The sequence below is a fragment of the Pipra filicauda genome, unplaced genomic scaffold (genome assembly GCF_003945595.2).
Source record: "Pipra filicauda isolate LSUMZ 115617 unplaced genomic scaffold, ASM394559v2 scaffold342_size772408_pilon, whole genome shotgun sequence".
Lineage (NCBI taxonomy): Eukaryota > Metazoa > Chordata > Aves > Passeriformes > Pipridae > Pipra > Pipra filicauda.
In genome coordinates, this window is record NW_024104468.1 from 360,533 (window position 1) to 385,312 (window position 24,780).

The 24,780-nt window shown below is 36.9% G+C and overlaps 1 protein-coding gene across 5 annotated transcripts in view; it reads left to right on the top strand.

Annotated features, from left to right (window-relative positions):
• SPAST (spastin) overlaps nucleotides 1-24,780 on the top strand; it is a 39,602-nt gene that overhangs the window by 8,865 nt on the left and 5,957 nt on the right. For 3 of the 5 annotated variants that reach the window (XM_027729764.2, XM_027729765.2, XM_027729766.2), the window contains 12 exons: nucleotides 9,373-9,560; nucleotides 10,556-10,689; nucleotides 11,018-11,111; nucleotides 14,394-14,468; nucleotides 15,532-15,603; nucleotides 16,115-16,190; nucleotides 16,688-16,779; nucleotides 18,413-18,492; nucleotides 19,297-19,339; nucleotides 19,984-20,063; nucleotides 21,936-22,006; nucleotides 23,881-23,921. In XM_027729764.2, coding sequence (XP_027585565.1) covers nucleotides 9,373-9,560; nucleotides 10,556-10,689; nucleotides 11,018-11,111; nucleotides 14,394-14,468; nucleotides 15,532-15,603; nucleotides 16,115-16,190; nucleotides 16,688-16,779; nucleotides 18,413-18,492; nucleotides 19,297-19,339; nucleotides 19,984-20,063; nucleotides 21,936-22,006; nucleotides 23,881-23,921 — 1,046 coding nt within the window. Of the gene's footprint in view, nucleotides 1-2,619; nucleotides 2,716-9,372; nucleotides 9,561-10,555; nucleotides 10,690-11,017; nucleotides 11,112-14,393; nucleotides 14,469-15,531; nucleotides 15,604-16,114; nucleotides 16,191-16,687; nucleotides 16,780-18,412; nucleotides 18,493-19,296; nucleotides 19,340-19,983; nucleotides 20,064-21,935; nucleotides 22,007-23,880; nucleotides 23,922-24,780 lie in introns of all 5 variants that reach the window. The other 2 variants (XM_027729762.2, XM_027729763.2) reach the window with 1 other exon arrangement.

Here is a 24,780-nt window from a genome sequence, read left to right on the forward strand (position 1 = left end):
TATGTTTTACCTATTTGTGTTCTCTGTTTCAGAGAGACTTTCCGAAGGGTGACAGACTTTTGTCACCACAAGTGCCTTTGTGTGTACTATGCATAGCTTCAGTATTTTGATTGAAGGGTGCACATGGCACATAATTCAAATATCTTTCATCAGAATCCTCTTTGGAGGATATTGATACTCCTCAATGCTGCCCTTGTATACATAGGGGCTTCAATGGACACCTTTTGGGGTCCTCCACTGTCTTGAAGGCAATGGTGTTTTTTGCTTCAGGCTTGTGTTATAGGATGACTTTTTTTTTTTTTTATTAGAAATTAGTTACCTTGAACTCAAGGTCTGGTGTTGTCTAACTAAGACAATGGCTGCAGTGCTGTTTATTTGGTAGGTTTGTGTCAGCATTGTATCATCAAGGAGAAATAATGAATGAGATTCTGTAAACTTTTTTTTTCAATGTCTGGAGGCAGAGGGAGAAAGCTTTTACATGGAAGGTGATGGTGTCCTGTTAATTCCCTGGAATAATATTTAATAGCCTAATTTATCTTTGATATTCTGTAGGACCTTAGAGCTACACTGTCACTAAAGAACAATGATATGGGGTTTTTTTTTTGATTTTATATGCAATACCAAAATTACATGTTAATATGTAGTGTGATGAGAAGACAGTGCATGAACTGAAACTGGACAACACTTGGATTACACTTTTTTTTTTTTTCGTTGGAGTTCTGGAGTTCCTGAATATGTAGAACTAGCTGAGCTGTTGATAATTGTAGGAAAACCTCAGTGTCAAATTGTAGCTTTGAAGCAAATAGCATTTCCTGAATTCTTGCCCAGGCCAGTTGATGTTGTTACAGTCCCCCACTAGAAAGCTTTTTTTTTAAAATGCAGATATGTTCTCCAAAACATAACTGATTATCTAGTATCTTAGAAAGTCTTTTAATACTAATTGTGCTTCATAAGCTTCTGTATGAACTGTCCATTCTGATTGCATGCACCAGGCAGGGAGTAGACCATTCTGCTGTCTCCTTTGGTAGTGCTGCATCCACTGAAATGGTGCACTGTCTTTGCAGTCAGTTGTACTTAAAGGACTTTCCTTACACCTCTACGGAGGAAAGGTTATTAGGGTAACTTCTTGGAAGTTGCAAAGCTTGTGGTTGTTTGTAGGCCATTCTTGTGTGACTAATATTTTTTGTTTTACTGTGCCCGACTCTTCAATGCTTTCAATTTAAAACAAAGCTAAACCTTGGTGCACGTGCTAATCTTGAACTTAAGCTTTTTGCATTTGCCTGTGGCTTCTAAGTTTTCACCTAAACCTTATCTTGTTCCATCTGAATATTATTATTAAACCTCATTATTATGAGGTGTAAATATATTATTCAGGGAAGCAAAACAGTGAATGATCAGGAGCAGGAAGAAGAAAGGAATGAAGCAGAAAAAATTGGAGAAAGATCTGTAACAGATAAAGAAGCATAAAGAAGGAAGTGCTCGTGCTTCTTGTTTGTATGATCTACAAGCAATGATCTGCAATGGCAATTCTTCCTTCAGTCAGGACATTTACTATCTTGAGTGTGCACGTTTTCAGTGGAATTTGTCTGCTTTTACAGAATGTGCTTTTATGTTGCCAGAGGACATTGCTCTTCTACTTGGCCATCTCTTTTCCTGCAGCTTCTTGGTACTGTTATCTTTTGGGGGTGAGCAGAAAAAAAAAGGCGAAGGGAAAAAGAGCTTGGCAACGTATGCCTTGCATCCTTACAAACCATGTCTTGATTTTAAAACCAGAGGATTTTTGTGAAATAAAGGTGGGAGAGGCAGTAAAGTGCCCCAAAAATAAGGTCTAGAGGTTTTAAACTGCAGTGGGAAAAGCAGGAGTGGTAGCTGAGCTGCAGAGAACAAGTAGTCCTTAATTATTTTTTTGTGTTCTTTTCAGCCTTATACCTCTTTTACTTATGGTTTGGCTGGTGTTCATTCTTCTCAGAGTTAATTTCTTTCTCCTTAATCTTTAACTTTATAAGTGTTGTATTCAGATGTTTTTTTGGTTAATATTCCTAAAGAATACAGTTTGCATGACAGTTTTATTGACATAATTTCTAAGCAGTTATATTTCTAAATAGAGATCCTAAGAGATATAATTGTAATGTATATATGTTGTTTTGCTTGAAGTTTGAGGTTTCTGTAAAATGTTTACTGGCTGTTACTACTTAAGTGAAACATTTAATATGCAAGGAGGTGATGACTCCTTGCAGTTGGTCAAAAGTAACACCTTGGGGAGGACTTTGAGAAATGGGTTATCAACACAAATATTTAGTAAAGTAAATAGAGTCAATCATGAACTTGGCTTTGGAAAAGTAACCACAATCAGTAAGATTGTGGAAAGATTGTTGTATTTAACTCAACCATAAATGGTGAGTTTTAAAGCTGTTTTCAGTCATGCTCTCACTAACAGAATTTTCTTACAAGTTTGCTAAACGTTGTAGAATAGTTAGAAATATTCCTTTTATCTTTAACTATAACAAAGCCAAACTTGACGTTTGTGTGTTCAACATACATAAATTTTCTTGGTTCATTTTTGGTTTTTGTTTGTTTATTTTATCCTTTTTCCTCCCTCCCCCTCTGTCTACTATGTAGAGAAGCTGCAGGCAGTTTTGCAAATTTCCAAGCCGCAAATGGAGGTCTATAATGACAGTACTAACCTGGCATGCCGCAATGGACATCTCCAGTCAGGTGGGTTTGGTTTTACCAGCACCTATTGAGGGGATGTCTCTCAGTTTCTGATGTATTACAGGGAAAAATAATGCAATGCTGTGTTCTGGTCCCACTAACTTTAAAGAAAAATTGTTTATATTTCTGGTTTTAAAAGCTTTGTATAAAATACATCGCGTCCTTTCCACGGCTTTGACAACACTGTTTTATTTTGTAGTATTCAGTTCTCTTACAATGACTGTCTTAGAATTCAAAACTATTTACTAAAACAACATTTTTGAAAATATTTCTCATGTTATATTTTTTAAGGAATTAACTTAAACCTGTTTTAGGAAGTGTCAACGTTGGATATGTAGGTTATATATTGTGCCTACATAGATAGTTCTTCCTTTATGATATTGTGGGAGTGAATGTGCATTTGCAGTAAGCTACTTTAAATTTCAGGGTTTTTTACACTGAGAAAGTGATACACAGTTAAAACCGGGGGGGGACCACAGCAGCTCTTGTGTTTTGTCAAAGAACGTTGTTTTAATCCTTTCCCAGGAGACTCAACCAGGTATACTAAAATAGCAGAAGTAAACTTGCTTCTCCGTACAGAAAGAGTAAAGCTACTGTGAGGTTTGTGAATTGCCTTCGGTGAGTGTTTTAAGCCAGCAGTAAGCTCTTGTCATAACTGTGATTTCAACTGGTAATTCATACAGCAGACTACAATGAGGTTAAATAAAATAGAGAGCTAACAAGCATCGGAATTCATAAGGCTTGTCTAACTGAGTCAAGAGCAGTATTCAGTTTTTAAAGTAAGAAAACTGAAACTTAGTGTATACCACATGCTTTTCTTCTGTTTGGTTTTTGTTGTTGTCTTTTTTTTTTTTTTTGGATCTGTTTCTAGTTCTTAAGTCATCTTACTGTTTGGTTTTATTCTTTCCAAGGTATAAGAAGTTAAAGTACTGTGTCATGTTAGGCACCTTTACATTACTGTATGTGTGGTATTTTTGTTTAACTGCATTTCTGAAAAAAGTGTAGTTAAAATGGCTCGTCGGTGTAAGTTCTTAGGTACATGGACGTTGACAACTCTCTACCTTAAATGATCCAGAACAACTCTTGTCTTTTTAGCAGGCTGGCTAGAGACTGAATGAACAAGTACATACATAGACACACAAAAGTTGATAACATATTCTATTTAATATGAACGGCTTTTTCTTTAAACTCTTTTTGTAATATTTTATTGTACCTTTGTCTCAATGTGTCTCAGAATTGGATACTGCAGGAGAAGGTTAGACTGAACTTTCACTCTTAAAACTGTTATTTTACTTAATATGTTAGTAACAAAGCATAGAATATTCATAGACATCTACTGGAAATGAAGAAATATTTTGCCAGTTCTTTGGCAGGCATTTGTATTCACAGAAGTTACTGTAGCAGAAGGTGGTCACTGTTGGTAAACTTGTGGAAAGTGATCATGAGTCAATTTACCCACTTGGAGTCATACTCCAGGTGAGTTAGAGAAGATGAACCACTTTTGCAAAACTGTGAAGGAAACGGTAGTGAAATGACTGCAAAGAGCCATGGCCTTCTGGGAATGCATTTTTTTGAGAGTCTTCTCACTTTCTGAAAAGGAGTGTGGGCTAGCAGAGGTCATGTACCAAACACCATGGGATCTGAGGAGGGACAGAAGGGCTCAAGAGCAGGTCATAAAAAAAAAATTAGGTACCAGACGTCTACTGATTACTGATTTCAAGAGGCTTGTTCCATTTCCATTTGCCAAAGGTAGACTTTAGATTTATAACTTGTGGAAGTCAGATCATTACCTAAAGTACTGAACTTTTCACGCAGCTGTGGGTCCCTGACAGTACCATGAAAGTCCGCCTATTAACAGTTGTCTGAATTTCTTAATTGGCTGGTGCCTGTGCTGTTGTGCTTGCTTTTTGTGTCTCTCTTTTTGGGGTGTGGGAGGAGGGAACCTTGCTTGTAAGAACGTGCTGGTACTACACTTTTTTCTTAAAAGTAATATATTGATTGTGCTTCAATGTGCTAATCATCTTGCTGTTGTTCTTCCTTTATACATGGAAAATGGTTTTTTCACACAGGTAGCTTCAATAATTCAAAGCCACAAACTAGATGACAAATTCTTAGGAAGCTGTACAAAATCAGTTTGCAGGCTACTTCAGATAAGAGAACTGCTGTTATTGAGAAAGTAGAGGTACTTCAGAGGTACTGAGCAGCAGGGCACTGGCACAGACTTAGTTTTCTGTCTACATGAAGTATTACCTGGGCTGTTGCCTAAAAACATGAGCTTTTTAAAAGTCCAGGATTTTATGAAGTGTGAAACATGGTCATTCTTAGTTTTAATATCAAGGAAATGCCTTTTTGCCAGTTCTTTGGTCTAAAATTGCTTTGCTTTGTTTCATTTGCCTTTACAGGCCAAAGTCTTTACAGATGTTGATTTTAAATGGGCTTGGAAAGGAGATTGTGCCAGTCTTGCCAAAGGCAGAGTTTGAGTCTTATGGACTCATTTACTGGGCATACAGTACTGATAGTATTACAGTAATCCCAGTGTACCATTTTACATTTAACATGTAAATCTCAGCAGGATGTATGATCAGAGAATGCATTAAGTTTCTCTTATGTACTACAACATGAACACTGTGCAGCTAGCTAGTATTTTACCTCAGTTTTCACATGAACGATTTGCTGGCTAGTCTTTAGTAGTAGACATATATTGACAATGTTTATCCAAGTGCAAAGGTTCTACTAATACTGAATTTTTAAGGAGTTTCCCAAGTAGAAGAAAAAGTAGCAATAAAGTAATTTTTAATACTATAATTTGGCAACAGCAGGTCTGACTGGTAAGACTCTGTCAGTTCAAAAAGAAGAATAGCTGTCTTTCTGACCTGGGCAGCTGTACTACCATTTAAAATATGGAACGTGTCCTTCTTAGTTGCTGAAGCTTTCTGTTAGGTAGCTTTTAATACTTGACTCTACCTATTTGAAAAATCTGAATAGAATATTTGAAAGAATTGCTGTTTTGAGGGCTATTGTGAATGCTGATCCTGATGATCAGTCTTGCAATTGCTGCAAGTTTAAAGCAGTTAAAGTTGTTTGTTTTTTTTTAATAATTACTTACATAAAGTTACAGACAATTCTAGACCGGAGAAGGTTTTTTTTCCCAGTGTGGGGTCCACAGACCATGTACAATAACTCCTCTTAGTCACTTTACATTGGTTATCAATAGGCATATGTAAAGAATTTCTGAGGAATATTTGCTGATGATATTTAAGGTGTCACAACTAAAGGCTGGAAATTGTTCTACAATACTGGAATTGCTGTTGCTAATTTTAATTAAAACTTTCTCTTGAATGCTTAAAAAGTTATAGACTAGTAGAAACTTCTTTATTAAGATCTGCTTTAATCTAGTTTAAATGCACAAAAGAAAATATAATTGGTTCACTTTTTAGAAATATAAAGCATGTTGTTATATTTTTTAAATAAATGAGTTACAACTGCATGTTTTTCAGATTGGTTTTGTGTTTCCAGGCACTTAGTATAATCAAGCTTCTTTTAAAATTGTTCAAACATATCCATACTTTATTTTATCTTTAAAAACAGTTTAATATAATAAATATATTATGTAATTTTAACATTTCTCTTTGGAAGGGAGTCTGAAATTGGCACCTATGTCTGCAGCTTAACAAAATTTAACCAATAGAAAACCCCAGACAAAATTTTGTTACTTGCTTGTTTGTGATTTGTTTGTGTTGTGTATATATTTGGATGGCAGATAAAAATCTCAGGGATGCTCTCAGGACCAGACAGCTATTATGTCTGTGTAATCCAGTGGTGTTAACTTGGAGCTTTAAAGTAAATTCTGTCCAGAATTAGAGAGTAACATCAAACTGATCAAGCCCCTATTGCTATCCTGTAAGTATATATGAAATAGACAATTGAACTGCTGAGTGTTTCAAATACGCTTGAAAAAATACCATGGTGTCTCTTTGCCATTAGAACTTACTTCAGGCACTTCATTATTGTTTTAAACAAAACAGTGAAACATTTGGCAAAAGGCTGCTGGAGATATTGTGAAGGTTTTAAGGTCACTTGCTCTGTATTTTCAGTCTTTCAGTAGGCGACAAATACAAATGGGTAAGGAATGTGTTTTGGGGCTTTTGCATTTGTTACAGCAAAATATATATCTTGCATAATGAAACAGTGAGAGCTATCTGACAAGTGACGTGCACTTAAACACTTCACACTTTAGAAACAGGGAAACTTTAGAAACAGGGAAACTTTAGAAACAGGGAAACTTTAGAAACAGGGAAACTTTAGATAAACAGTAATTCTGAAAAATTTGATCACATTTTTATTTGTTGGTTCAATGACAATTTGTATATAAAATGAAGTTTCCCTCTGGAGTTGATACTGAACAAACAATTATGTTCAAGAGCTGTTCATCAGCGCTTCTTTGTGTGCTACCCATCAGGACTGACCACAAAACATATGTAAACTTAGCAGTCTTCAGTCCTGGAGGTACAGCTACAGTAAATCATAATTTGCGTTTAAACCTTTCTCTTTTCCCCTCTTTCTCCCCTTGTATTTCCTGCTTCCTGAAATACTCTTTACGTGTGCAGTTTTATGATCCTCAAAATTGCAGTGTCTGTGTATTATTCTCAATAGGAGGGCGTAGTTCTGGGAAAGTGTGATAACTGAGCAACTGGTTGGGGTGAAGGAGATGGAGAAAAACTACTTTGGCTTTTTGAAGCCTTCCCATGTTGACTTTAAGCCAACTGTGCAAATGAGGTTGAGGAAAAAAAAGCCACAACAAAACTGAGTGCCACCTTTTGATTAAATTGGGCCAGTCAAAGTTTTGAGTAGCTAGATGTTTTAAGAGATTCATATGCTGCTTTTTGAACTTTAAAGTTACTGAGTATGACTAAAGAGTTTTTGACTTGGAAATTCCTGTGTAGGAATGACTAAGTAAATTTAACCATCTCTGGAGCTGTGTGTGATTTAATCAGTAGCCAGTTTTGGTGGTTTTTCTTGTTCTGTCTTGGGTGGTTTTTTGTTTTCTTTTTTCAAGAAATATCTTACAGGTAAATATACTTAATTCTATGCTTCAAGTTCCCTTGTTTTTTGCATATTGATATATCTGCATTGTTTACGATGACCCCTGTAGAATTTCTTTAACTCTAAAAAGGAGTAGATTTGTGATGGAACAAAGGCTTTGGAAACCTTTTAGCCAGGTAGTTAAGGATACCTGCAGGCTGTGTAGAGATTTGCTCCTGGTAGTATGTTTAAAGAGGCTGAGAACATGGTAGTAGTTAATTGATCCTTCCATGATACTGTTTCACTAAAGTATTCTATGAATTTTTTAAGCACAATATTAAAAACTACAACCCTTTTTACTTAAAGCATTTTTCACTGAATTGCAATGTTATGTTAAAAATACTTCAGTCATTAATTTCCTTAAAAATCAGAGGTTTTTGGCCTGTTCCTTAAAACAGAACAAATTGAGTTGCAGATTTCTAAAAACTTTGTGAAGAAACTTGTAGCTGAAATCCATCTTGAGCTTCCTTACCTCTGAAACCATATTTCTCTTATCTAATCAAAAGGTTCCTTAGTCCTTTAAAAAGGATATAAAATAAGACAGTATTTACAGTTTTCATTGCAGACAACAGTACTGTACTAGACAGTTTCCAGTAGTGTATTCCCACTACAAAAAGTCTCCCATCTAATGCTGTTCTCTAATCATTAACCAGCCTGACCAACCTGCCTGCTTGCTGTAGCATGTTCTAATCTTAGTCTCTGATTTGATGTTTTACAGTTGCTGTTTCTGTGCTAAAAAACTTCTTTTTATCTTGTATCCCATATGGAGAATGTAGAAATCAAGTGCTATTTTGTTTAGACCAAAATGGCCTCTTGTAATGTGATGGCTTGGGGCCAATATTTTAAGTTTTTCTCTGTCACCTGAATTGAGACTTCACTGCTTCATCCTTGAGGTGAATTAGTAGTGTGAATGGAATGTTTGGCGGTGCTTAAATCAATGGTATAATATATTTTAAGACTTAATTTTAAAGGTAGGAAGGTAAGCTGCTTCAGAGCTGTCCATTTAGAATTTACTTACCCCTTGAGTGAAAGAAAGTTGTAAGAAAAAACATCTGACAGTTGCTTGCAGGTATAACTATTTCAGTATTCCCAATTTAAAATGCCTTGGTGACGCCTCTGTGTGGAAAGTCTGGATAGTGTTAGCTGGAATCTAAAGTAAGAAGCCTGCTAACACTACTTAAGGAATGAATGCTCTGAATCTAAATGCTTGAAATTTGGGGATGATTATAATGATAATTTTAGGAGTTCTTTGGAAAGAAGGCGGCAGAACACAAGCCAGAAGACTTTGCATTGTAAGGGATAGACGGAGTTCATCTCTTGATAAAAGGACTCAGTTATCTCTGGCTTTTCTAAGATGGCTAACTAGTGTTCATTTTGAGAGCTCCTAAAATTTCAAATCTTAACTTTAGGTGAAAGCAGCAGTTAATATCCCCCTAAAAGTACTAAATCTCTTTAGAAATGTGCGTTATTCTTCTATAAAACTGTATTACATGTTTCAATAATTCTGTCTTCAAGTTAGAGTTGATGGTAAAAATATGACTGCAGCAAATGTTCTTATTACATTGGTTTTCTTTATAGAAAGTGGAGCAGTTCCAAAAAAGAAGGATCCCTTAACACACACGAGTAATTCGCTTCCTCGTTCAAAAACTGTTGCAAAAACCGGATCCGCAGGCCTTTCAGGTCACCATAGAACGCCCAGCTACAGTGGGATATCATCATCATCTGTGTCTAGACCAGCACCCAATTCTGCAGCTTCAACTCACAAGGTATGGTGAGGATAAACACAGGAGTATACTACTGAAAAATGAATGTAAGTTCCAGAACGAACAGTGGATTTAATGCCTTTATTGCAGTGTCGTAGCAGCAGGAAGTTTTGAAAAAAACCTGAAACCCCTACATTTTTTTGGCCAAGCCTCTTGAACTAGGCTGCAGAGTGGATTTCAGAAATTGGGGGACATTGAGTGGGTGCATGGGCAAATGGATTTTAAATTTAATCACAGTAATAAATAATACTTGTTTTTAAAATTGCATGGGAAACAGAGTGAAGGCTATCTAGGGGGAAAATAAATAGCAGTATGTAAAGATAGTGGGGAAAAAACATCTTATTCCAGAACTACAGATTTTTCCCTCTATGAGTTCCTACTCTTCTGAAGCATTCATGCATGCACAGGTTGTATTGAAAAGCAAGTTATGGTTAGGTTGTGACTGAAACAGAAAAATATGTCCTATCCTAAGAATACAGAAAAATACAGCGTTTCGGTTGACCCATCTTTTTCCCTTCCATCCTTATCACCCTCCCACCCCCATTCCTCCTACAGTAAAGTAAAATAAAGAGCAGAATGGACTGAACATAAAAGTGGTTAAAATGTTATTGCTACTACAATATGAAAGCTTTTAAGTGACCTGTTATTAAAATATGACAGCAGTAGAAATTCTTGCTCATAGTATGGAGGATCTGAAGTGGTTTGTAATGCTTATTTCTAGAATATGCTGAGGGACAATACTGTAGTTAAATATAATGAATTATCAAACAAAAAAACCCCAAACCAAAGACTCCTCACCACTGGAGCCTAAGGTGTTCTACCCATGGCTGAATGTGATAATATGATTTGTAGCAAAATACAGCATCAGAATATCTGGTATTTGTTAATGTATTATGTTCTACTGGAGCGAAAGAAATGTAGAAGTTGTTTTGTTAACACTGTGCTTTTAAAGTATTGATCTGGTTTTTTTGTTTGGTTTTTTCCTTCCCCCTCTCCAGGCTGCTCCTAAAAACAGCAGAACAAATAAGCCTTCTACTCCTACCCCTGCTCCTCGAAAAAAGAAAGACATGAAGATATTTAGAAACGTGGACAGTAATCTTGCTAATCTTATCCTAAATGAAGTTGTTGATAGGTAAGTCTGAAGAAAATTAGGCTTTTTAATGCAGAAAATCAGTTTTTCATTCAGTACAGTCTTGGTCTACTTGGAATGAAATTAGTGCTTCTAGTTTGTCGAGAGGTTTTGGGAGGATTGTTTTGGGTATATTTTTTTTGTTGTTACTTTGGCAAAAGGATAAAACATTCAATTCAGAAATACTTCTCTTTTTAAATGCTTAGCAATGTAAGTTGTAGGTTTTCTTAGAAGAGTTCTGTATAAATAGTCAAGCGCATTAAATTAGTCAGCTGCAGCTGAAAAAGAGTATCTCATTGTTAGACTAATTAGTATTCCATTTCTTTGTTAGTGGGCCAGCTGTCAAATTTGATGATATCGCAGGGCAGGAATTGGCTAAACAAGCTTTGCAAGAAATTGTTATCCTTCCTTCTCTTAGACCTGAGGTAAGCAACTGGGTGTTGTTATCAATCTGTGACAGGATGAAAGAAATGTATTGTGCTTCACACATGAAGTGGTGATTCTTGAATCCTGTCTTTACTGATCATGATTGCTATCAGTAGCTGTGTGGTGATAGCCATCTTGGAAAAGAAGAATGTAGGATTGATGTGTTAAAATACTATCATAAAATTCCTTGTTTTCTGGTTAGTCAATGTTGGAGAAAGGGACTGAGGCAAGAGCTTAAAAAGAAAACAAAAGTCCAAGCCAAAACCAAACCAGCAAACCACAACCCCCTAAAAAAACCCAACAAAACCGCACAAAACAAACAAACAACAGGAACAGAGAAAAATCCTCACAGTTCGTGAGGCTGAGTGTTCCAGATAGCTATAACTCTGTGTCCAACCCTATATGGCCATGTAAAGGACAAAGACCCGAATTGGAAGACTGAAACAGATGAGATTTGTATAAGCAAATTAGGTCATGGCACTATCAGATTGGAAAAATGTTATATTGTTACTGTGGTCATCCTCTCTGTGAGCATGTTGGTTAGGCACTCTGAATAGTTTATTCTAGCAGGAGAGGATGCAAGGAAGTGTAGTGAACAAGCAAGTACACTGAAGTACATAATATTTGAGAACAGATTTCCTCTTTATTTAGCAGTGTGGAAATTGGTCATTTAGGCTTTTATTGATCATAGGTGGTACCTCAACTACTGTTACTGCCTAGATTCAGGCCTGGTCTATATACTACTGGAGTTTTCTAAGTTACTTAAAAGAAATCAAATTGGTCATTTTCTAGAGCAGGGCTTGCTAAAAGTGGCGTGACTTTTGCAGAAATTGTGTGCGGTCATTTTCTGTGGTGCTCTGGTGAGGCCCCACCTGCAGTACTGTGTCCAGCTCTGGGGTCCCCAGCAGAGAAAGGACATTGGCCTGTTGGAGTGAGTCCAGAGGAGGAACACCAAGATGATCAGAGGGATGGAGCACCTCTCCTATGAGGAAAGGCTGAGAGAATAGGGATTATTAAGCTTGGAGAGAGGGGGCTCTAGGGTAACCTTATTACAGCATTTCAGTACCTGAAGGAGACCTACAAGGAAACTGGAGGGGAGCTGTTTAAAAGGGCAGGTAGTGACAGGACAAGGGGGAAAGGCTTCAAGCTAAGAGTAGGCTTAGATTTGGATATTAAGAAGAAATTTTTCACTGTGGGGGTGGTGAGGTGCTGGAACATGTTGCACAGAGAAATTGTGGATGCTCCATCCCTGGAAGCGTTCAAGCCAGGTTGGAAGGGGCAGCCTGGTCTATTGAGAGGTGTCTCTGCCCATGGCAGGAGAGTTGGAAGTAGATGATCTTTAGGTCCCTTCGAACCCAAACCACTCTATGAGTCTATGATTATTGAAGCAAAATTGCTGTTTGTACTTTTTGTTTGCTTCTGGGTCTCATTTGTCACATGACAGGTGACTGGAATTGCTCTGGTTTTCCTCTTTCCCTTAATGCAGCTTCTGGTTTTGAAGCATCACAGGAAAGAAACCCTAAACCTGACATAGCATCACAGAAATATTAAGCTTAAGGAAAACTTTGGCAATAAATGTGCATGCTCTGATGTTGTTATGCAGAAGGAAAATGTCATTGTACCATCTCTGTTATTAAAGTGCTATGGTATGTTAAGTTTGTTGTTTGGTAACACTGATAAATGAGCTGGGTGGGTAGGACTTTGAGATGTGAGGCTGGGAGTAGTTATGGCTCTTTTCCAGTAACAGGTGGTATTTTCAATAAGGTCGTCTTCATATTACTATAGCTGGCCTGACCTCGGTGTAGGTTGAGATGTAATAGGGGCAGAGAATCCTGTGAATTTTTAAACTTTCCTTGGAAGAAGAGAGGTTGGTTTTATTCCTTGTAAATGAACATAGTAGATGTAGCAAGTATAGGGGGATATTTAGTAAATTAACCCTAGTTAAGTTTTAACTTCAATGAGTTTTGAACTCAAATTCATGTTTAACAAGCCAATAAATGGTATTTTTGTAGGAGAGCAAGAGTTGAGGTGCATAAACAGAAAATACAGGCTGCAGTCATTTCAGCAGTAAGATGCTAATGGAATGGTAGCAATTAGTTCAGACCATGATTAGTCGGTTAACAAAACCTGAAAAGCTTAATGTGTCTTGGTGATAAATGGCAGTTGCAGCTGAACTGTGTAGGTGATGATCAAGGTAAGGAAGTTACAGATTTGGTCTGGGCTACGTGAACTTCCAAAGAATGATTTCAAACAAAAGGAATCAGACAGAAAATGCACACGGTGGTATGCAGCATGGAAAGCAGAAACACTGGAGCGTTCACTTAGTGAATAGCCGGGTAACCACTTTTAGTGATCAGAGTCAAGCACAAACAAAATGCTGTGGATGAAATAACAGAGAAAATGCATGTTAGTCATGGTAGAAATACAACACTGGTAATGGAGCTATTTGTTTTTGTGGATATTGTGGAAAGAAATGCCTCCTGACAGAGCTATTTAGACATGGGATGTATATACGAGAGATTCCCTACTTTTCCTTTTACTTGTTTGGTGGAATTATTAGAACCTGGAAGGGATGGGTGAGTGTGAGACCAGAAAAGGAACTCTGAAACTTTTGAGGAAAGGGGTAAAGACAAAGTGCTGGAGAAGACAGGCAACAATAATAACTAAAAGATATGTGCTCTATGAGAATTTTTACACTTGCTTGCTGTGCTGATACGTATGATTGGTGCTATTTTATAGTGTAGGAAAGATGAAGCCAGTGCAAAGTGAGAGGGAGGAGATGACTATCAGTAGCACATAGAGGGAGTAGGTGGTTGTTAAGTAATATTCTAAATAGTTTCGTTGAAAGCTTGTCTTCTCAAGTTTCATTTAATAAAAAAAAGAAAGACGAAGGAGTTCTTCCATATGGAGTTTGTAGGAACATTGCTTTAGCTCTCCTACTACACACCTGTATTACCTCCTTTGTAAATGGAATTGATGCTTTAAACTTGATAGGCTAGTCTGTCTTGTAGACAGTGTTTTAAACTACTTTCACAGTGCATCCATGCACAGAACAATCGTAATGTAATTTAACTGTTGTGTGGGAAACAATAGTGGTGTGCATTAGGTCAAGTTAGTAACAGAGAGCATAGCTCTCTGGAAGCCTGTACTGTTGTGGCACTGCTACTGTTAAAAGCACTGCACCAATGAGCCATTCCTCAGTCTTAGACCATTGTCTTACAAAGGCAAAGCCACATTTTATTTAAGTCTTTGAAGATAACTTACGATGATGTACTTTTCAGTTGTTTACAGGTCTAAGAGCTCCTGCACGTGGTTTATTGCTGTTTGGCCCACCAGGAAATGGGAAGACAATGTTGGTGAGAAAATTACTTCATGCATGAGTTGGTGGGCTTAAAATGTAACCAGGAAGGGTGGCTTTTAGTTTGGCTTGTGTGGTAATAAACTGTATATTCTTGAGTATGTATTATGGTGTCATTTTATAGACAAAAATGCAAAATTGTTCTTAACAGTGAATTTTATGGAGAAATACATTTTGAAAATGGGAAGGGAGCACAGTAGCAAGAAAGGGGATTGTCTCACGCACTGATATGCAAAGAGCGTAAGGGCTGTTGAACTGTCTGGCTGCAGCTTGTTTTCTCAGCCTGATGTACTAGATTTGGGGAACTGGAGTGAAATGGCTGTGCATCAGCCAGGGAGCATTGAGTGTCCTGATGCAGCTGAGCTGGGCACATTGTCCTGCATCACATGGCGTGGCTGCAGCTGCATACTCTCTTTGCTGGCACTGAAGCTGGATCAGCTCTGAAGTGCAGGAGTGTGAATGTTGAGGAGCCCACTTGGGCTCATCTGTTGTGTTTTGCATGCTGGAACATAATTGCTGATCACTAAAATTAAACTGTATAACCAGACAATCATAATTACTTGAATATGGTGAAACTGTTGAAGAAGGTAGTCTGAATGAGCATTCTGACTGAACTGATTGTATTTCAGGAAAGCTAGTTTTTGTATAGATAGGATAAGGAGGAAAAAAAAAAACCACCATAACTTTTAATGTGATTTGTTCCAACTGCTGCCTTAAATTACCACCCGAGTGGTAAAGTTGATTCAAATGTCTATTGAGGATAAATTGAAAGGAGTTGGGGACTTGTATTCTTTAGTAAGCAAGTTATACTTGGCTATGGAATAAATGTAATTAGAGAAGTCTAAGGGAGTCTGGAAACTTCTCTAGTGGTTTGCCTGCTTATCCGTTCTTATTTGTAAGTGGCCTGTACAGAAGTTTTCTGTACCATTTACAAGGTGTTCTCTTTGAAAAAATAGGGTTTTTCAAAACCATCAATCAGGCCATGAATGTTTGCTACAGAAGGAGAGAACTATCTTCAGTGTGATGTTTCAAAAAGTACTTTTTTTCCCCCCTCCTCCTAGGCCAAGGCAGTTGCTGCAGAATCAAATGCTACTTTCTTTAATATAAGTGCAGCGAGCCTAACTTCAAAATACGTAAGTAGCAGCTGTAAATTATACTGATCTGAAAACACACATGCTGTAATTTGGGCTTGAGAAAGCTAGAGATTTCTGAGTCCTTGGTGACCTGTTAGCCTGTACTGAGCATAGTTTTTAAAAAGTGACTTGTGATGTAAAAAATTTCAGTTTGTGCTTGTGATAAATTAATGTCAAAGGTCTTTGCACTTTAGGATGTCTGACTGTCCTGTAGATGAGTGTTTATGGAATATTTTTTCTTTAAAAAGTAAATTAAGTGGGTCCCAGCTCCCTTTAACTCTCTTAATTTAGGCACCAAAATTTCTTGACAGTTAGCTGAATTGTGATCATAAGTGAAGTTGTAATGTTTCTTTTAAGACTTATGCAATACTGAACTAGTGATAATCTGAGTGTGTATAAATGGACTGAGTGTGACTGGCTATCAGCAAGATTTTCTGTAGGCGGCTTATATATCTGTCTTGTAGTAAAAACTTTCTAAACTCCCTCCAAAACCAATTTATTATTGTTTTAGGTTGGCGAAGGGGAGAAGCTGGTGCGTGCTCTATTTGCTGTAGCCAGAGAACTTCAACCTTCTATAATTTTTATTGGTAAGAGCTTAAATGTTGACTTTTGTTTATTTTCTTAAATAATCTTATTAAATTGGAATAGTTGGGTAAATTTCTTTTGGGTAATTCTGCACTGCAGGACAAGTATCTCTGATGTGACCTTGTGGTTTATCAGTTGTTCCATAATAGAGCATGTTAAATTACTGTTATGTTATTTAATTGGTGTTAATAGTGCGAAGAAATGCCCTCAGAACCACAAATACTGTGCTGACTCTACAGAGTAAGTCCATTTATATATTAAACTTCAAACATGAAAATGGGTTTTGCTTGTCCTCCACTGCAGTTTTTCAGCAAGACTTTTTTTCCTCTCCTCTGTGCTTGGTATTACATATTCAAAGGACAACACATTACACAAGCTGTCTCCTAAGAAATAAAGATCTGATCTCTCTTATGGAGCCCTGTGTTAGCAAAAGAACTTAGGCAAATATGAAGACTTTGATGTTGTATCCTTAATTAAGATGTATTTCTTTGTTTTTTAGATGAAGTTGATAGCCTTTTGTGTGAAAGACGAGAAGGTGAACATGATGCTAGCAGGCGTTTAAAAACAGAATTTTTAATAGCATTTGATGGTGTAAGTATTTAGTCTTGGGTATTGTTTGATTTAGCTGAATTGGCTGATGTAGTGGGTGCCAGTACAAGCTATAGATCAAGTACAAAAGATTTGGCTGCTGGGGGCTTAGCTCTGTCTCCCTCCTTTTTTCAGTTCCTGTTAATCTTTTACCTTCTTACTGGAAGGTATTCTGGAAAACTGGTATTCTGGAAAACTCAATCTGAAGTTTAAGGCAGTAATCTAGATATGAGCTGAAATAATGGGTTGAAGAATGATGCACACAGGAGAAAGGATAACAAATGGCAATAATAAAGGAACTGTGAGGACAAATGTTCTTACGGAGCAGGCGGGACATTTGAGGGTTAGGGAGAGTTGAGCGTTTTTCTTCGCATGGTGAGCTAGAGAAGACAGGGTACAGTAAGAATATATTTAATAGCATGTATGCATTATCCAGAAAGAAGAATTGGGCTTCAGAGTGGCACACACACACAAATGAGTATCAGAATATTTTTCTGTCACACAGCACTGTTTTCTGGTATTGAATAAATTTAGTTTATGTTGCATTAGCACAGTGGAATATTGCTTCAGTGATGAAGCAATAGTAATGAGGTACAGGAGGAGAAGATGACTATATGGAGAGACAACAAGACTGGGAAAAACTCCAAAACTGATGAATCAGGACAATGTGACAATGACATGCAGAAATGATAACAGACACACACACAGTTTTCTCTTAGAATGAAAAGGACAAATTAAACATAAATATTAAGTTAGCAGACTTTGCATTAAGGTGTAACTATATCATACAATATTTTTGTGGAACTTCTTGAACTTGGTAAGGTAGCAGTGAACTTAAGTCTATGAAGAATTGGACACCAGGTGAATAATGTCTCTGACACCCAGAAGTTTTCTCCAAGGTGTGGAAGCTATAAGTCTCCCTCTTATTGGGTATAAAATCAAGTCTTGCAATTGAGTGAATTGGGAGGGAAATTAGTTGTGTCTTTCTCCTATTGAATAGCTTCTCATTTTGATTCCCAGATTGTTGTGAGACCTATGTTCGATGAATCTCTGATCTGGTGTAGTGGTTCCAGCTATACTTTAAAGTTTTGATTCTCCCTCTGTAGGCTTCAAAACACTGTTTGGTGTTAAAACTAAAACAGTAGAAAGTCTCTGGCTTTTAAAACATAATTATCTCTGAATGACTAACTTTTGAGTGCCTTTTATAGTCTCAGGTTTCTCCAGCAAGATTTGTCAAGCAATATGACTTGGGCATAGTATCATAGTGTCCCATGTTTACATTATTTTTTCTTTTTCTTTCTTTTTTTCTCTCTCTTTTCTCTCTCCTCTTTTCTCTCTCCTCTTTTCTCTCTTCTCTCTCTGTCTCTCTCTCTCTGTCTCTTCTCTCTCTGTCTCTTCTCCCTTTCTTTTCCCTCTTGGTTTTTTTCTTTTTTTTTCCTTTTTTTCTTTTTTCTAGTTTGCCTTTACATTTATCTGAGAATATTTTAAAGATAACTTAATGGGGGGAAAAAAGCACATGTATTAAGATCTCATCAGTGTGCTGAATACATTGCAAGTCTCCAACTGCTTTTATTTTATTACTACTTACAGTAAACTGTGTAAACTGAAATCTGTCTTGCCTTCCTACATTATACAGGTGCAGTCTTCTGGAGAGGACAGAATACTTGTGATGGGAGCAACAAACAGGCCTCAGGAGCTTGATGATGCTGTCCTCAGGTATCAAAATGTCTCTTACTTTTTTTGAATATAGTAATATGATGTTCATTATGAAGAACAGGTTTTGCTACTTAGTGTCTCAGTGAAGTTTTGGAATAAGTAGAAGCAAGGTGAAATTATTTAACCTCTCAGAGATGCTTTATTCTTCTGTTTTGGGATACATCTGCACAGTCATGGTGGCCTTGAATTGAAACAGCAGTACCTGTTGAGATCAAGTCAGTGCTTTTTAAATTTCTTGCATATGTGTTGCTCTTTTATTACTTGGATCTTAATGGCAAAGTGAAGGAGAAAAATTGACCGGTGAAATCCAGTATTCCTTCTCTGTGAATATTGGACTTCTGACGTCCCATGCAATTACAGATCTTCCTGTAGATTTGCCTTAGGACTTTTTGCTAAAAGCACTCATACTTTATTCTCTTTTCATTCTTGATTGAGGAAAATAGATATGTCAGCACTGTCTGTTCAAATGATTCCAAAGACTTTTTGTGTACAATGAAGAGATGCTTCATTTTGTTACTGGTAGTCACTGGTATTTCTACCTTTAGAGTGTTTCCTCTCTGGGAGGAGTCTTGCAACTTCAAATAAGAGTAAGGTGACGCCAGTAGCTTGTGCATATTTTTTGTTTGGTTGTTGGTGTTGTTTTTTTTAAATCTGTAGTTCTAAGCTTTACAATTTGATAATGGAAGTTAAATTTTTGACAGTTACCAAACCAAATGTTAGATCTGTATGTGCCAAAAGTTATGAAAGTGTGTGTTTGTGTGTGTGTATATGTATGGAGGGTTTTTTGTTTGTTTTTTCTCCCAGACGATTCACCAAACGGGTATATGTATCTTTACCAAATGAAGAAGTAAGTATTGTTTTCCATTCCTATTTCTCATTTTCAGATCAATTTTAATAAAAAAATACTATAAGATATATTTATAAGCAATTAGCTTGCCCTTGTGGGTGATTACAGTTCTGTGAATTAACCTCTGGCCCAGCTTGACCATATATGCACTGTGCTTTAATTCTGGCAACTATTTTAAGTGTTTGCTTTTTTGGTTTTTTAAACTCATGCTACTAGCAAATCTGGTAGTAGCTACTCAGTATGTCTTGGTTAGTGAGGCGTTGCTTACTTACTGGCAGGCATGGACAAGTCTGAAGTGGGACTTGCAGGAGCACAGTTGGTTGGCTGGAGGAGAGTGTTTATTGCAAAAGATTAAAGTAATTTTCTTAATGTTTTTCACCTCAACAGCAGATCAGGACTTTTGATGAGGATTCTTATGTATTATTCTTGGAGTAGTTAGACCCTTGATCTTGTTATTATCCAGTCCCTGTCTCTCCTCCTGAAGAGATGATAGTGTACAGTCTAATCACAAAAGCACTAAAGGCAAGTTTAAACTGGTGAAGCACAAAAGTCAAACCGACAAACATGTAATTTTGTTCTTGCAACACAACTTTAAGTGTACCGTGAAAATGGGTTTTACATCTGATAATTGTATCTTCTTTTAGACAAGATTGATTTTACTAAAAAACCTTCTAAGTAAGCAAGGAAGTCCACTGACCCAAAAAGAGTTGGCTCAACTAGCTAGGTAAGTATTTTGTAGTTATACTGAATAAGTATACTGATCAGACTGTTTTATTAATTCCAGATGTAACTGAGGTAAATCATCAGATAGTGACAACATGAGTTACATGCATTTTGGGAAGATGGTTTCCTGTCAAGCTGTATGAAAGTGCATATATATTTATATGTATGTATGTATACACACACACCCAGTCAGGTTTCTGGTGTTGAAACATGCTCATGAGTTTCCTTCGAAGAGGAGGGGGGGGCTGCTTCTCCACCCGTCCCCCAGGCAGTCCAGCTCTCCTCCCTGATGCAAACAGGCAGGACCAATTTTACACTTGGCATGCATTTCAAATCAGAACTAACTTTTCTGTGGTGGTCCATTGCTAGGTTTGTTGAATGTATTGCCAACATAGCAGAGCAAGCACTGGATAGTTTTAGATTCTTTTCACTTTCATATTTGATTGGGAAAATGTGAGTTAAATGCCCTTCCTGTTGTGAAACTGAGTTGGCTTATGTTTTTCATCATTAAGATTGACACTACGGCTTTTAGTCATCTAAATCTAATAATAGGTATGAAAGAAGTTAGACTAAAAAGCAGGCAGAGCACCTAGGGCAAGAAAGAATCAAAACAGAGTGTGAGATAGCAAAAATATGCAAGTGGATGTACTTTAGTCTTTGTTCCTGTTTGTGGTAGTACACAGGACATGAGTACAGTCTTGTATGTAGCATTTGTCAGCCTCTTAGTAATATTACAAAGGTTGATGTGTAATCCAACTGAACATATTCTCTCTGTACTTGAAGGTTGCTAGCTCAGGCCTCATTTAGGCTGCAGTACTAGCTAACTGGAGGAAAAAGACAGTGTCTTGTATTCTAACTGCAAATTTATGAACTATATTACAAATGCAGCTTAAGTACACCTTTTTTTTAAAGGGTTTAGAGAAAATATAAAAGATGAGGGTCCTGCCTGCTTTGTTTTCCATCTTTCTTTGTTTTGAAAGAAATAGGTATTTAACCTCCTTCATGATTTTGTGTTCCTTTGCTCCTCTGCAACTTTTTCTATAAACTATAACAGACTTAATGATCTTCATAAGACTAAACTCTTGTTGCTGCAGCTAGCCGCTGCTCTACAAGGGTGGGTTTTTTTTTGTTTTGAAATTTTCCTTTAGGTAACCTGTACTACTACTTTTCATTTATGTTGGCATGATGTATTGGTGGTTTCCTGGTTTAGTGGAGACCTTTATTCTGCAAAGTATTTAATCGGTTACCTTGGATGTTAAATATAATTCTGGAAAAGCTCCCACAGAGATTGGCTCCTTGGATTGAATATTTTTACCCCCTACCTTGTAGTTCTGAGGATTTGGATGATTTGTATGACTGCCAGTTTTATAATAAAAACAAAAAACCAAACCCCAGTAGATATCAGAATTTATCCTCCTTTCAGTTCACTTCATATCACATCATATTTAATGTGTGGTATTGGGTTCTCTCATTGTGCTGATCAGGCTGAAAGAGTAGAGAACAGTTGAGGTTTGGTTTGATATTAATTTGACAAATGTTGATAAACTAGTGGTAGGGAGTTCTCATTACAGAAATAGTAAATGTGCTTGAGATTAGTTTTTATCTACAAATCCAAGCTGGTTGCTACCTTTTTGCTTTTTCTAGAATGTTATTTGGGACTTGAAGTACTTTAAATTTAATCTAGGAAAGACTTAAATATAGATCACTTAACTAAAATTCACTTCTGGTTTATTTACTTGCAAAATAACATCAAAGTAATACTTCTTCTGAGTAGGTAACATTTTAATTACCTGCAATTATATTTATACAGTTTAAAGCAGGTGTTTATTTTTTTCTTTTCCCCTCCTTTCCCCCACTTTTTACTTTAACAAAGAATGACAGATGGATACTCTGGAAGTGACCTAACTGCATTAGCAAAGGATGCAGCCCTGGGCCCCATTCGAGGTAAGCTGTATAGATTTTTATTTAGGTTTTGAACAAACTTATTGCCCTGACATTAGAGATATTTTCTTACATCTTTATAATTCTTAAACTTCTGAAATTAAACTTTTCACATTGGATTTTAGTCTAGTTTTCATAATAGCATCTTTATAAGACTTCCCTTACACAAAACTTCAGTATCTCACCATGTGAAACAGACCATTCTTGTCTCTTAGGAGGAAAGCAGGGTGAAGTGTTTCTTGAAGGTTTATGGGACTTTTAACTAGTATGTCTTTCTGAGGTTGGTGTCAGTTCTGTTTTATCTAAATTATTACTTGAATAGCAGTCTCTGATTGCATTATTTGTCTTGATTAAGGGTGCAAATCTTTTTCAACTTTAAAGGAAGGAAAACTGAAACAAGCAATTTTGTGAGGTTCTTTTTACATACAGTTTGAATGGCATAGCTGCTTTTATTTTTCAGTCTTCTTAAAGTGGAATTGTGATCCAGATGATAGTTGAGACTCAAATAGAGTTTTAAGTATTTGTTCTTCATCTGACATTTCCAACTTTGAAAAAAACAATTTTAATGTGAATGATTTTGTCCAACATTCCCTCTCTATGTTCTCTCTGTTCCACTAGCTAGTTATTATGTGTCCAGTAGCCACATCTGAAGGGGCTGATTTTGTTTAGTGGAGATCAGTAGTGGGGCTTTTGTGAAGAAAAGATTGTGAAGATTTGATATTAGCTTTCTGTTTGCAGCCATATCGTCCTACCCGACAGAAAGGTACTAAAGGCAGGCAGAGCAGAAGGGTTCTGTAATATCAGTTCTGTAATATTATATGTTATTGCAACCCTCTTAAATTATAGCTGGGGAGGAGAGGTCTGTGCATGTTTTGTGGGTGTGTTTGTTTTCTTATTCTTTTCATTTAGTCAAAAATCCTATAGCATGCAGTTTTGCCAGTGCACTATCTTTTTGAAAGCAGCTGTTGGAAAGTAATGTTTTCTACACATTTTCTTTCAGCTGTTGAGATTGTAAGGTACATCTTCCAAAATCCTGCATAATAACTAGAAACAGAATTGCATTAAATGGCTCTTATAAGAGACATCATATCTCCTAAGAATTTGAATATATTTATTTAGAGTGGTGGAATTAATAGTGTATGCATTTAGGTATGCAGGCTTTACTTTGCTGATAACTCACTTCACACTAAAGTCCATTTTGAGAAGAGACCATGAAATGTTGTGCTATGTCTTTCTTCCACCTGCTCCTGGCTTCCATATAAAACAATTTATTTTTTAAAATGTTTTTCAATGTCAGCCTTGCCAGTCCTGCCTAGATTACTTTTCTTGCACCCTCAGAGCAAAATGTTTGCTGTAATATGTTGATACCATAACAGCATTGCAAGTAAAGGAGAAAAAAGAACGGTAAAATGGTGAATGATATGGGAAGGATTAGATCCCACAAGGGCAGCATAGGGCAGGAAACACTCTAGTATGCCCTGCCTGATTTTATTTCTGTGTTCTTGGCTGACTGTTTCCTGTAACTGAGTAGGGAGTAGGGCAGTTCTGGGTGCCAGGAATGATACGGGGGAAGGTAAGCTCTGTTAGCTCATGTGCTGTTTCCCATACTTTAGGAAGAAGGAGTAATTCTGCTACTGCTTTGTACTGCATCTGCAGTGGCTGAGTGGGGGAGCAGCCTGGTTGAGGAGCTGATAAATGGGGAAGAAGGAGGCAAAAACACCATGTACCTTTCTGTACAGGAGATTATGTTGAGGCAGAAAGGTATAATATTTACCTGCAGGGTTTTTTTCCAGATTAAAAGTGCTTTTAACATGTTTTATTTGTCAGAAGTGATGAAAGTTGTTCTTACGAAACTCACTGATCTTTTATTTTTACAGAATTAAAACCTGAACAGGTGAAGAACATGTCTGCCAGTGAGGTAAGCTGTACCAGCAGTTGTGTTTTCACCTCTGAATAAAGTGCATGCTCACTAGAAACTTTTAAGGTCCCTTTTTTTTTTTTACACATAGTATCATACAAAATACCTAAGATAATTTTGGGGGTTATTATCATTTTTGATCACTTCTTCATTAAAGAAAATTCTGTAGAATTAGTGATTGAATACAAGATCTGTCCTCAGATGTTTGAGGACATCTGTGTTGTTTGTTGGTTATCAGGCTTAAGAGCATCTCTTTTTCTGATAGCAAGTCTTTATTGATCTTCATTTCAGCTGACTGTCCTGTCTTTTCCTTCACACTGAACTGCAATGTCTGTTACCTGTTAGATCCTGTCAGAGGCCTGGCTTTTATTTTCTCACAGTGTTACTCCCCCAGAGCGTTCTCAGAAGTATTATGTCAAATTGTTTCTACTCACTCCACCCCATATTTACATAAAGCAGGTTAACTTAAGAAGAATGAGCGATTTTAGAACAGATTTCTGTGTGTGTATATGTATAATACTTACATTCATTCACATGGAATGTGAACATCATAAAGAAAAATAATTAAGCTTGTCACCATCAGTAAACATCAAAAGGAAAGGTAGAGGTTGGTCCTGTGTACTAAAGTTTCTGTTGAAGTGTGTGTGCAAACCACAGTTAAGTAGAGAAAAATGCAGCAAAACTTAATTTCTCAGTTGCTTTTGGTGTTTGGCTTGAGATCGCAGCTAAGGCTATGAAAAGCAGAAAGGATTTGTTGCAAGAACTTGACAACATCTGTGATAATTTGTTGTGCTGCCCTCATATGTAGCAGCTCACACCACCTAGTCAAACAGGGAGTAATATCACAGCCTCATGAGCT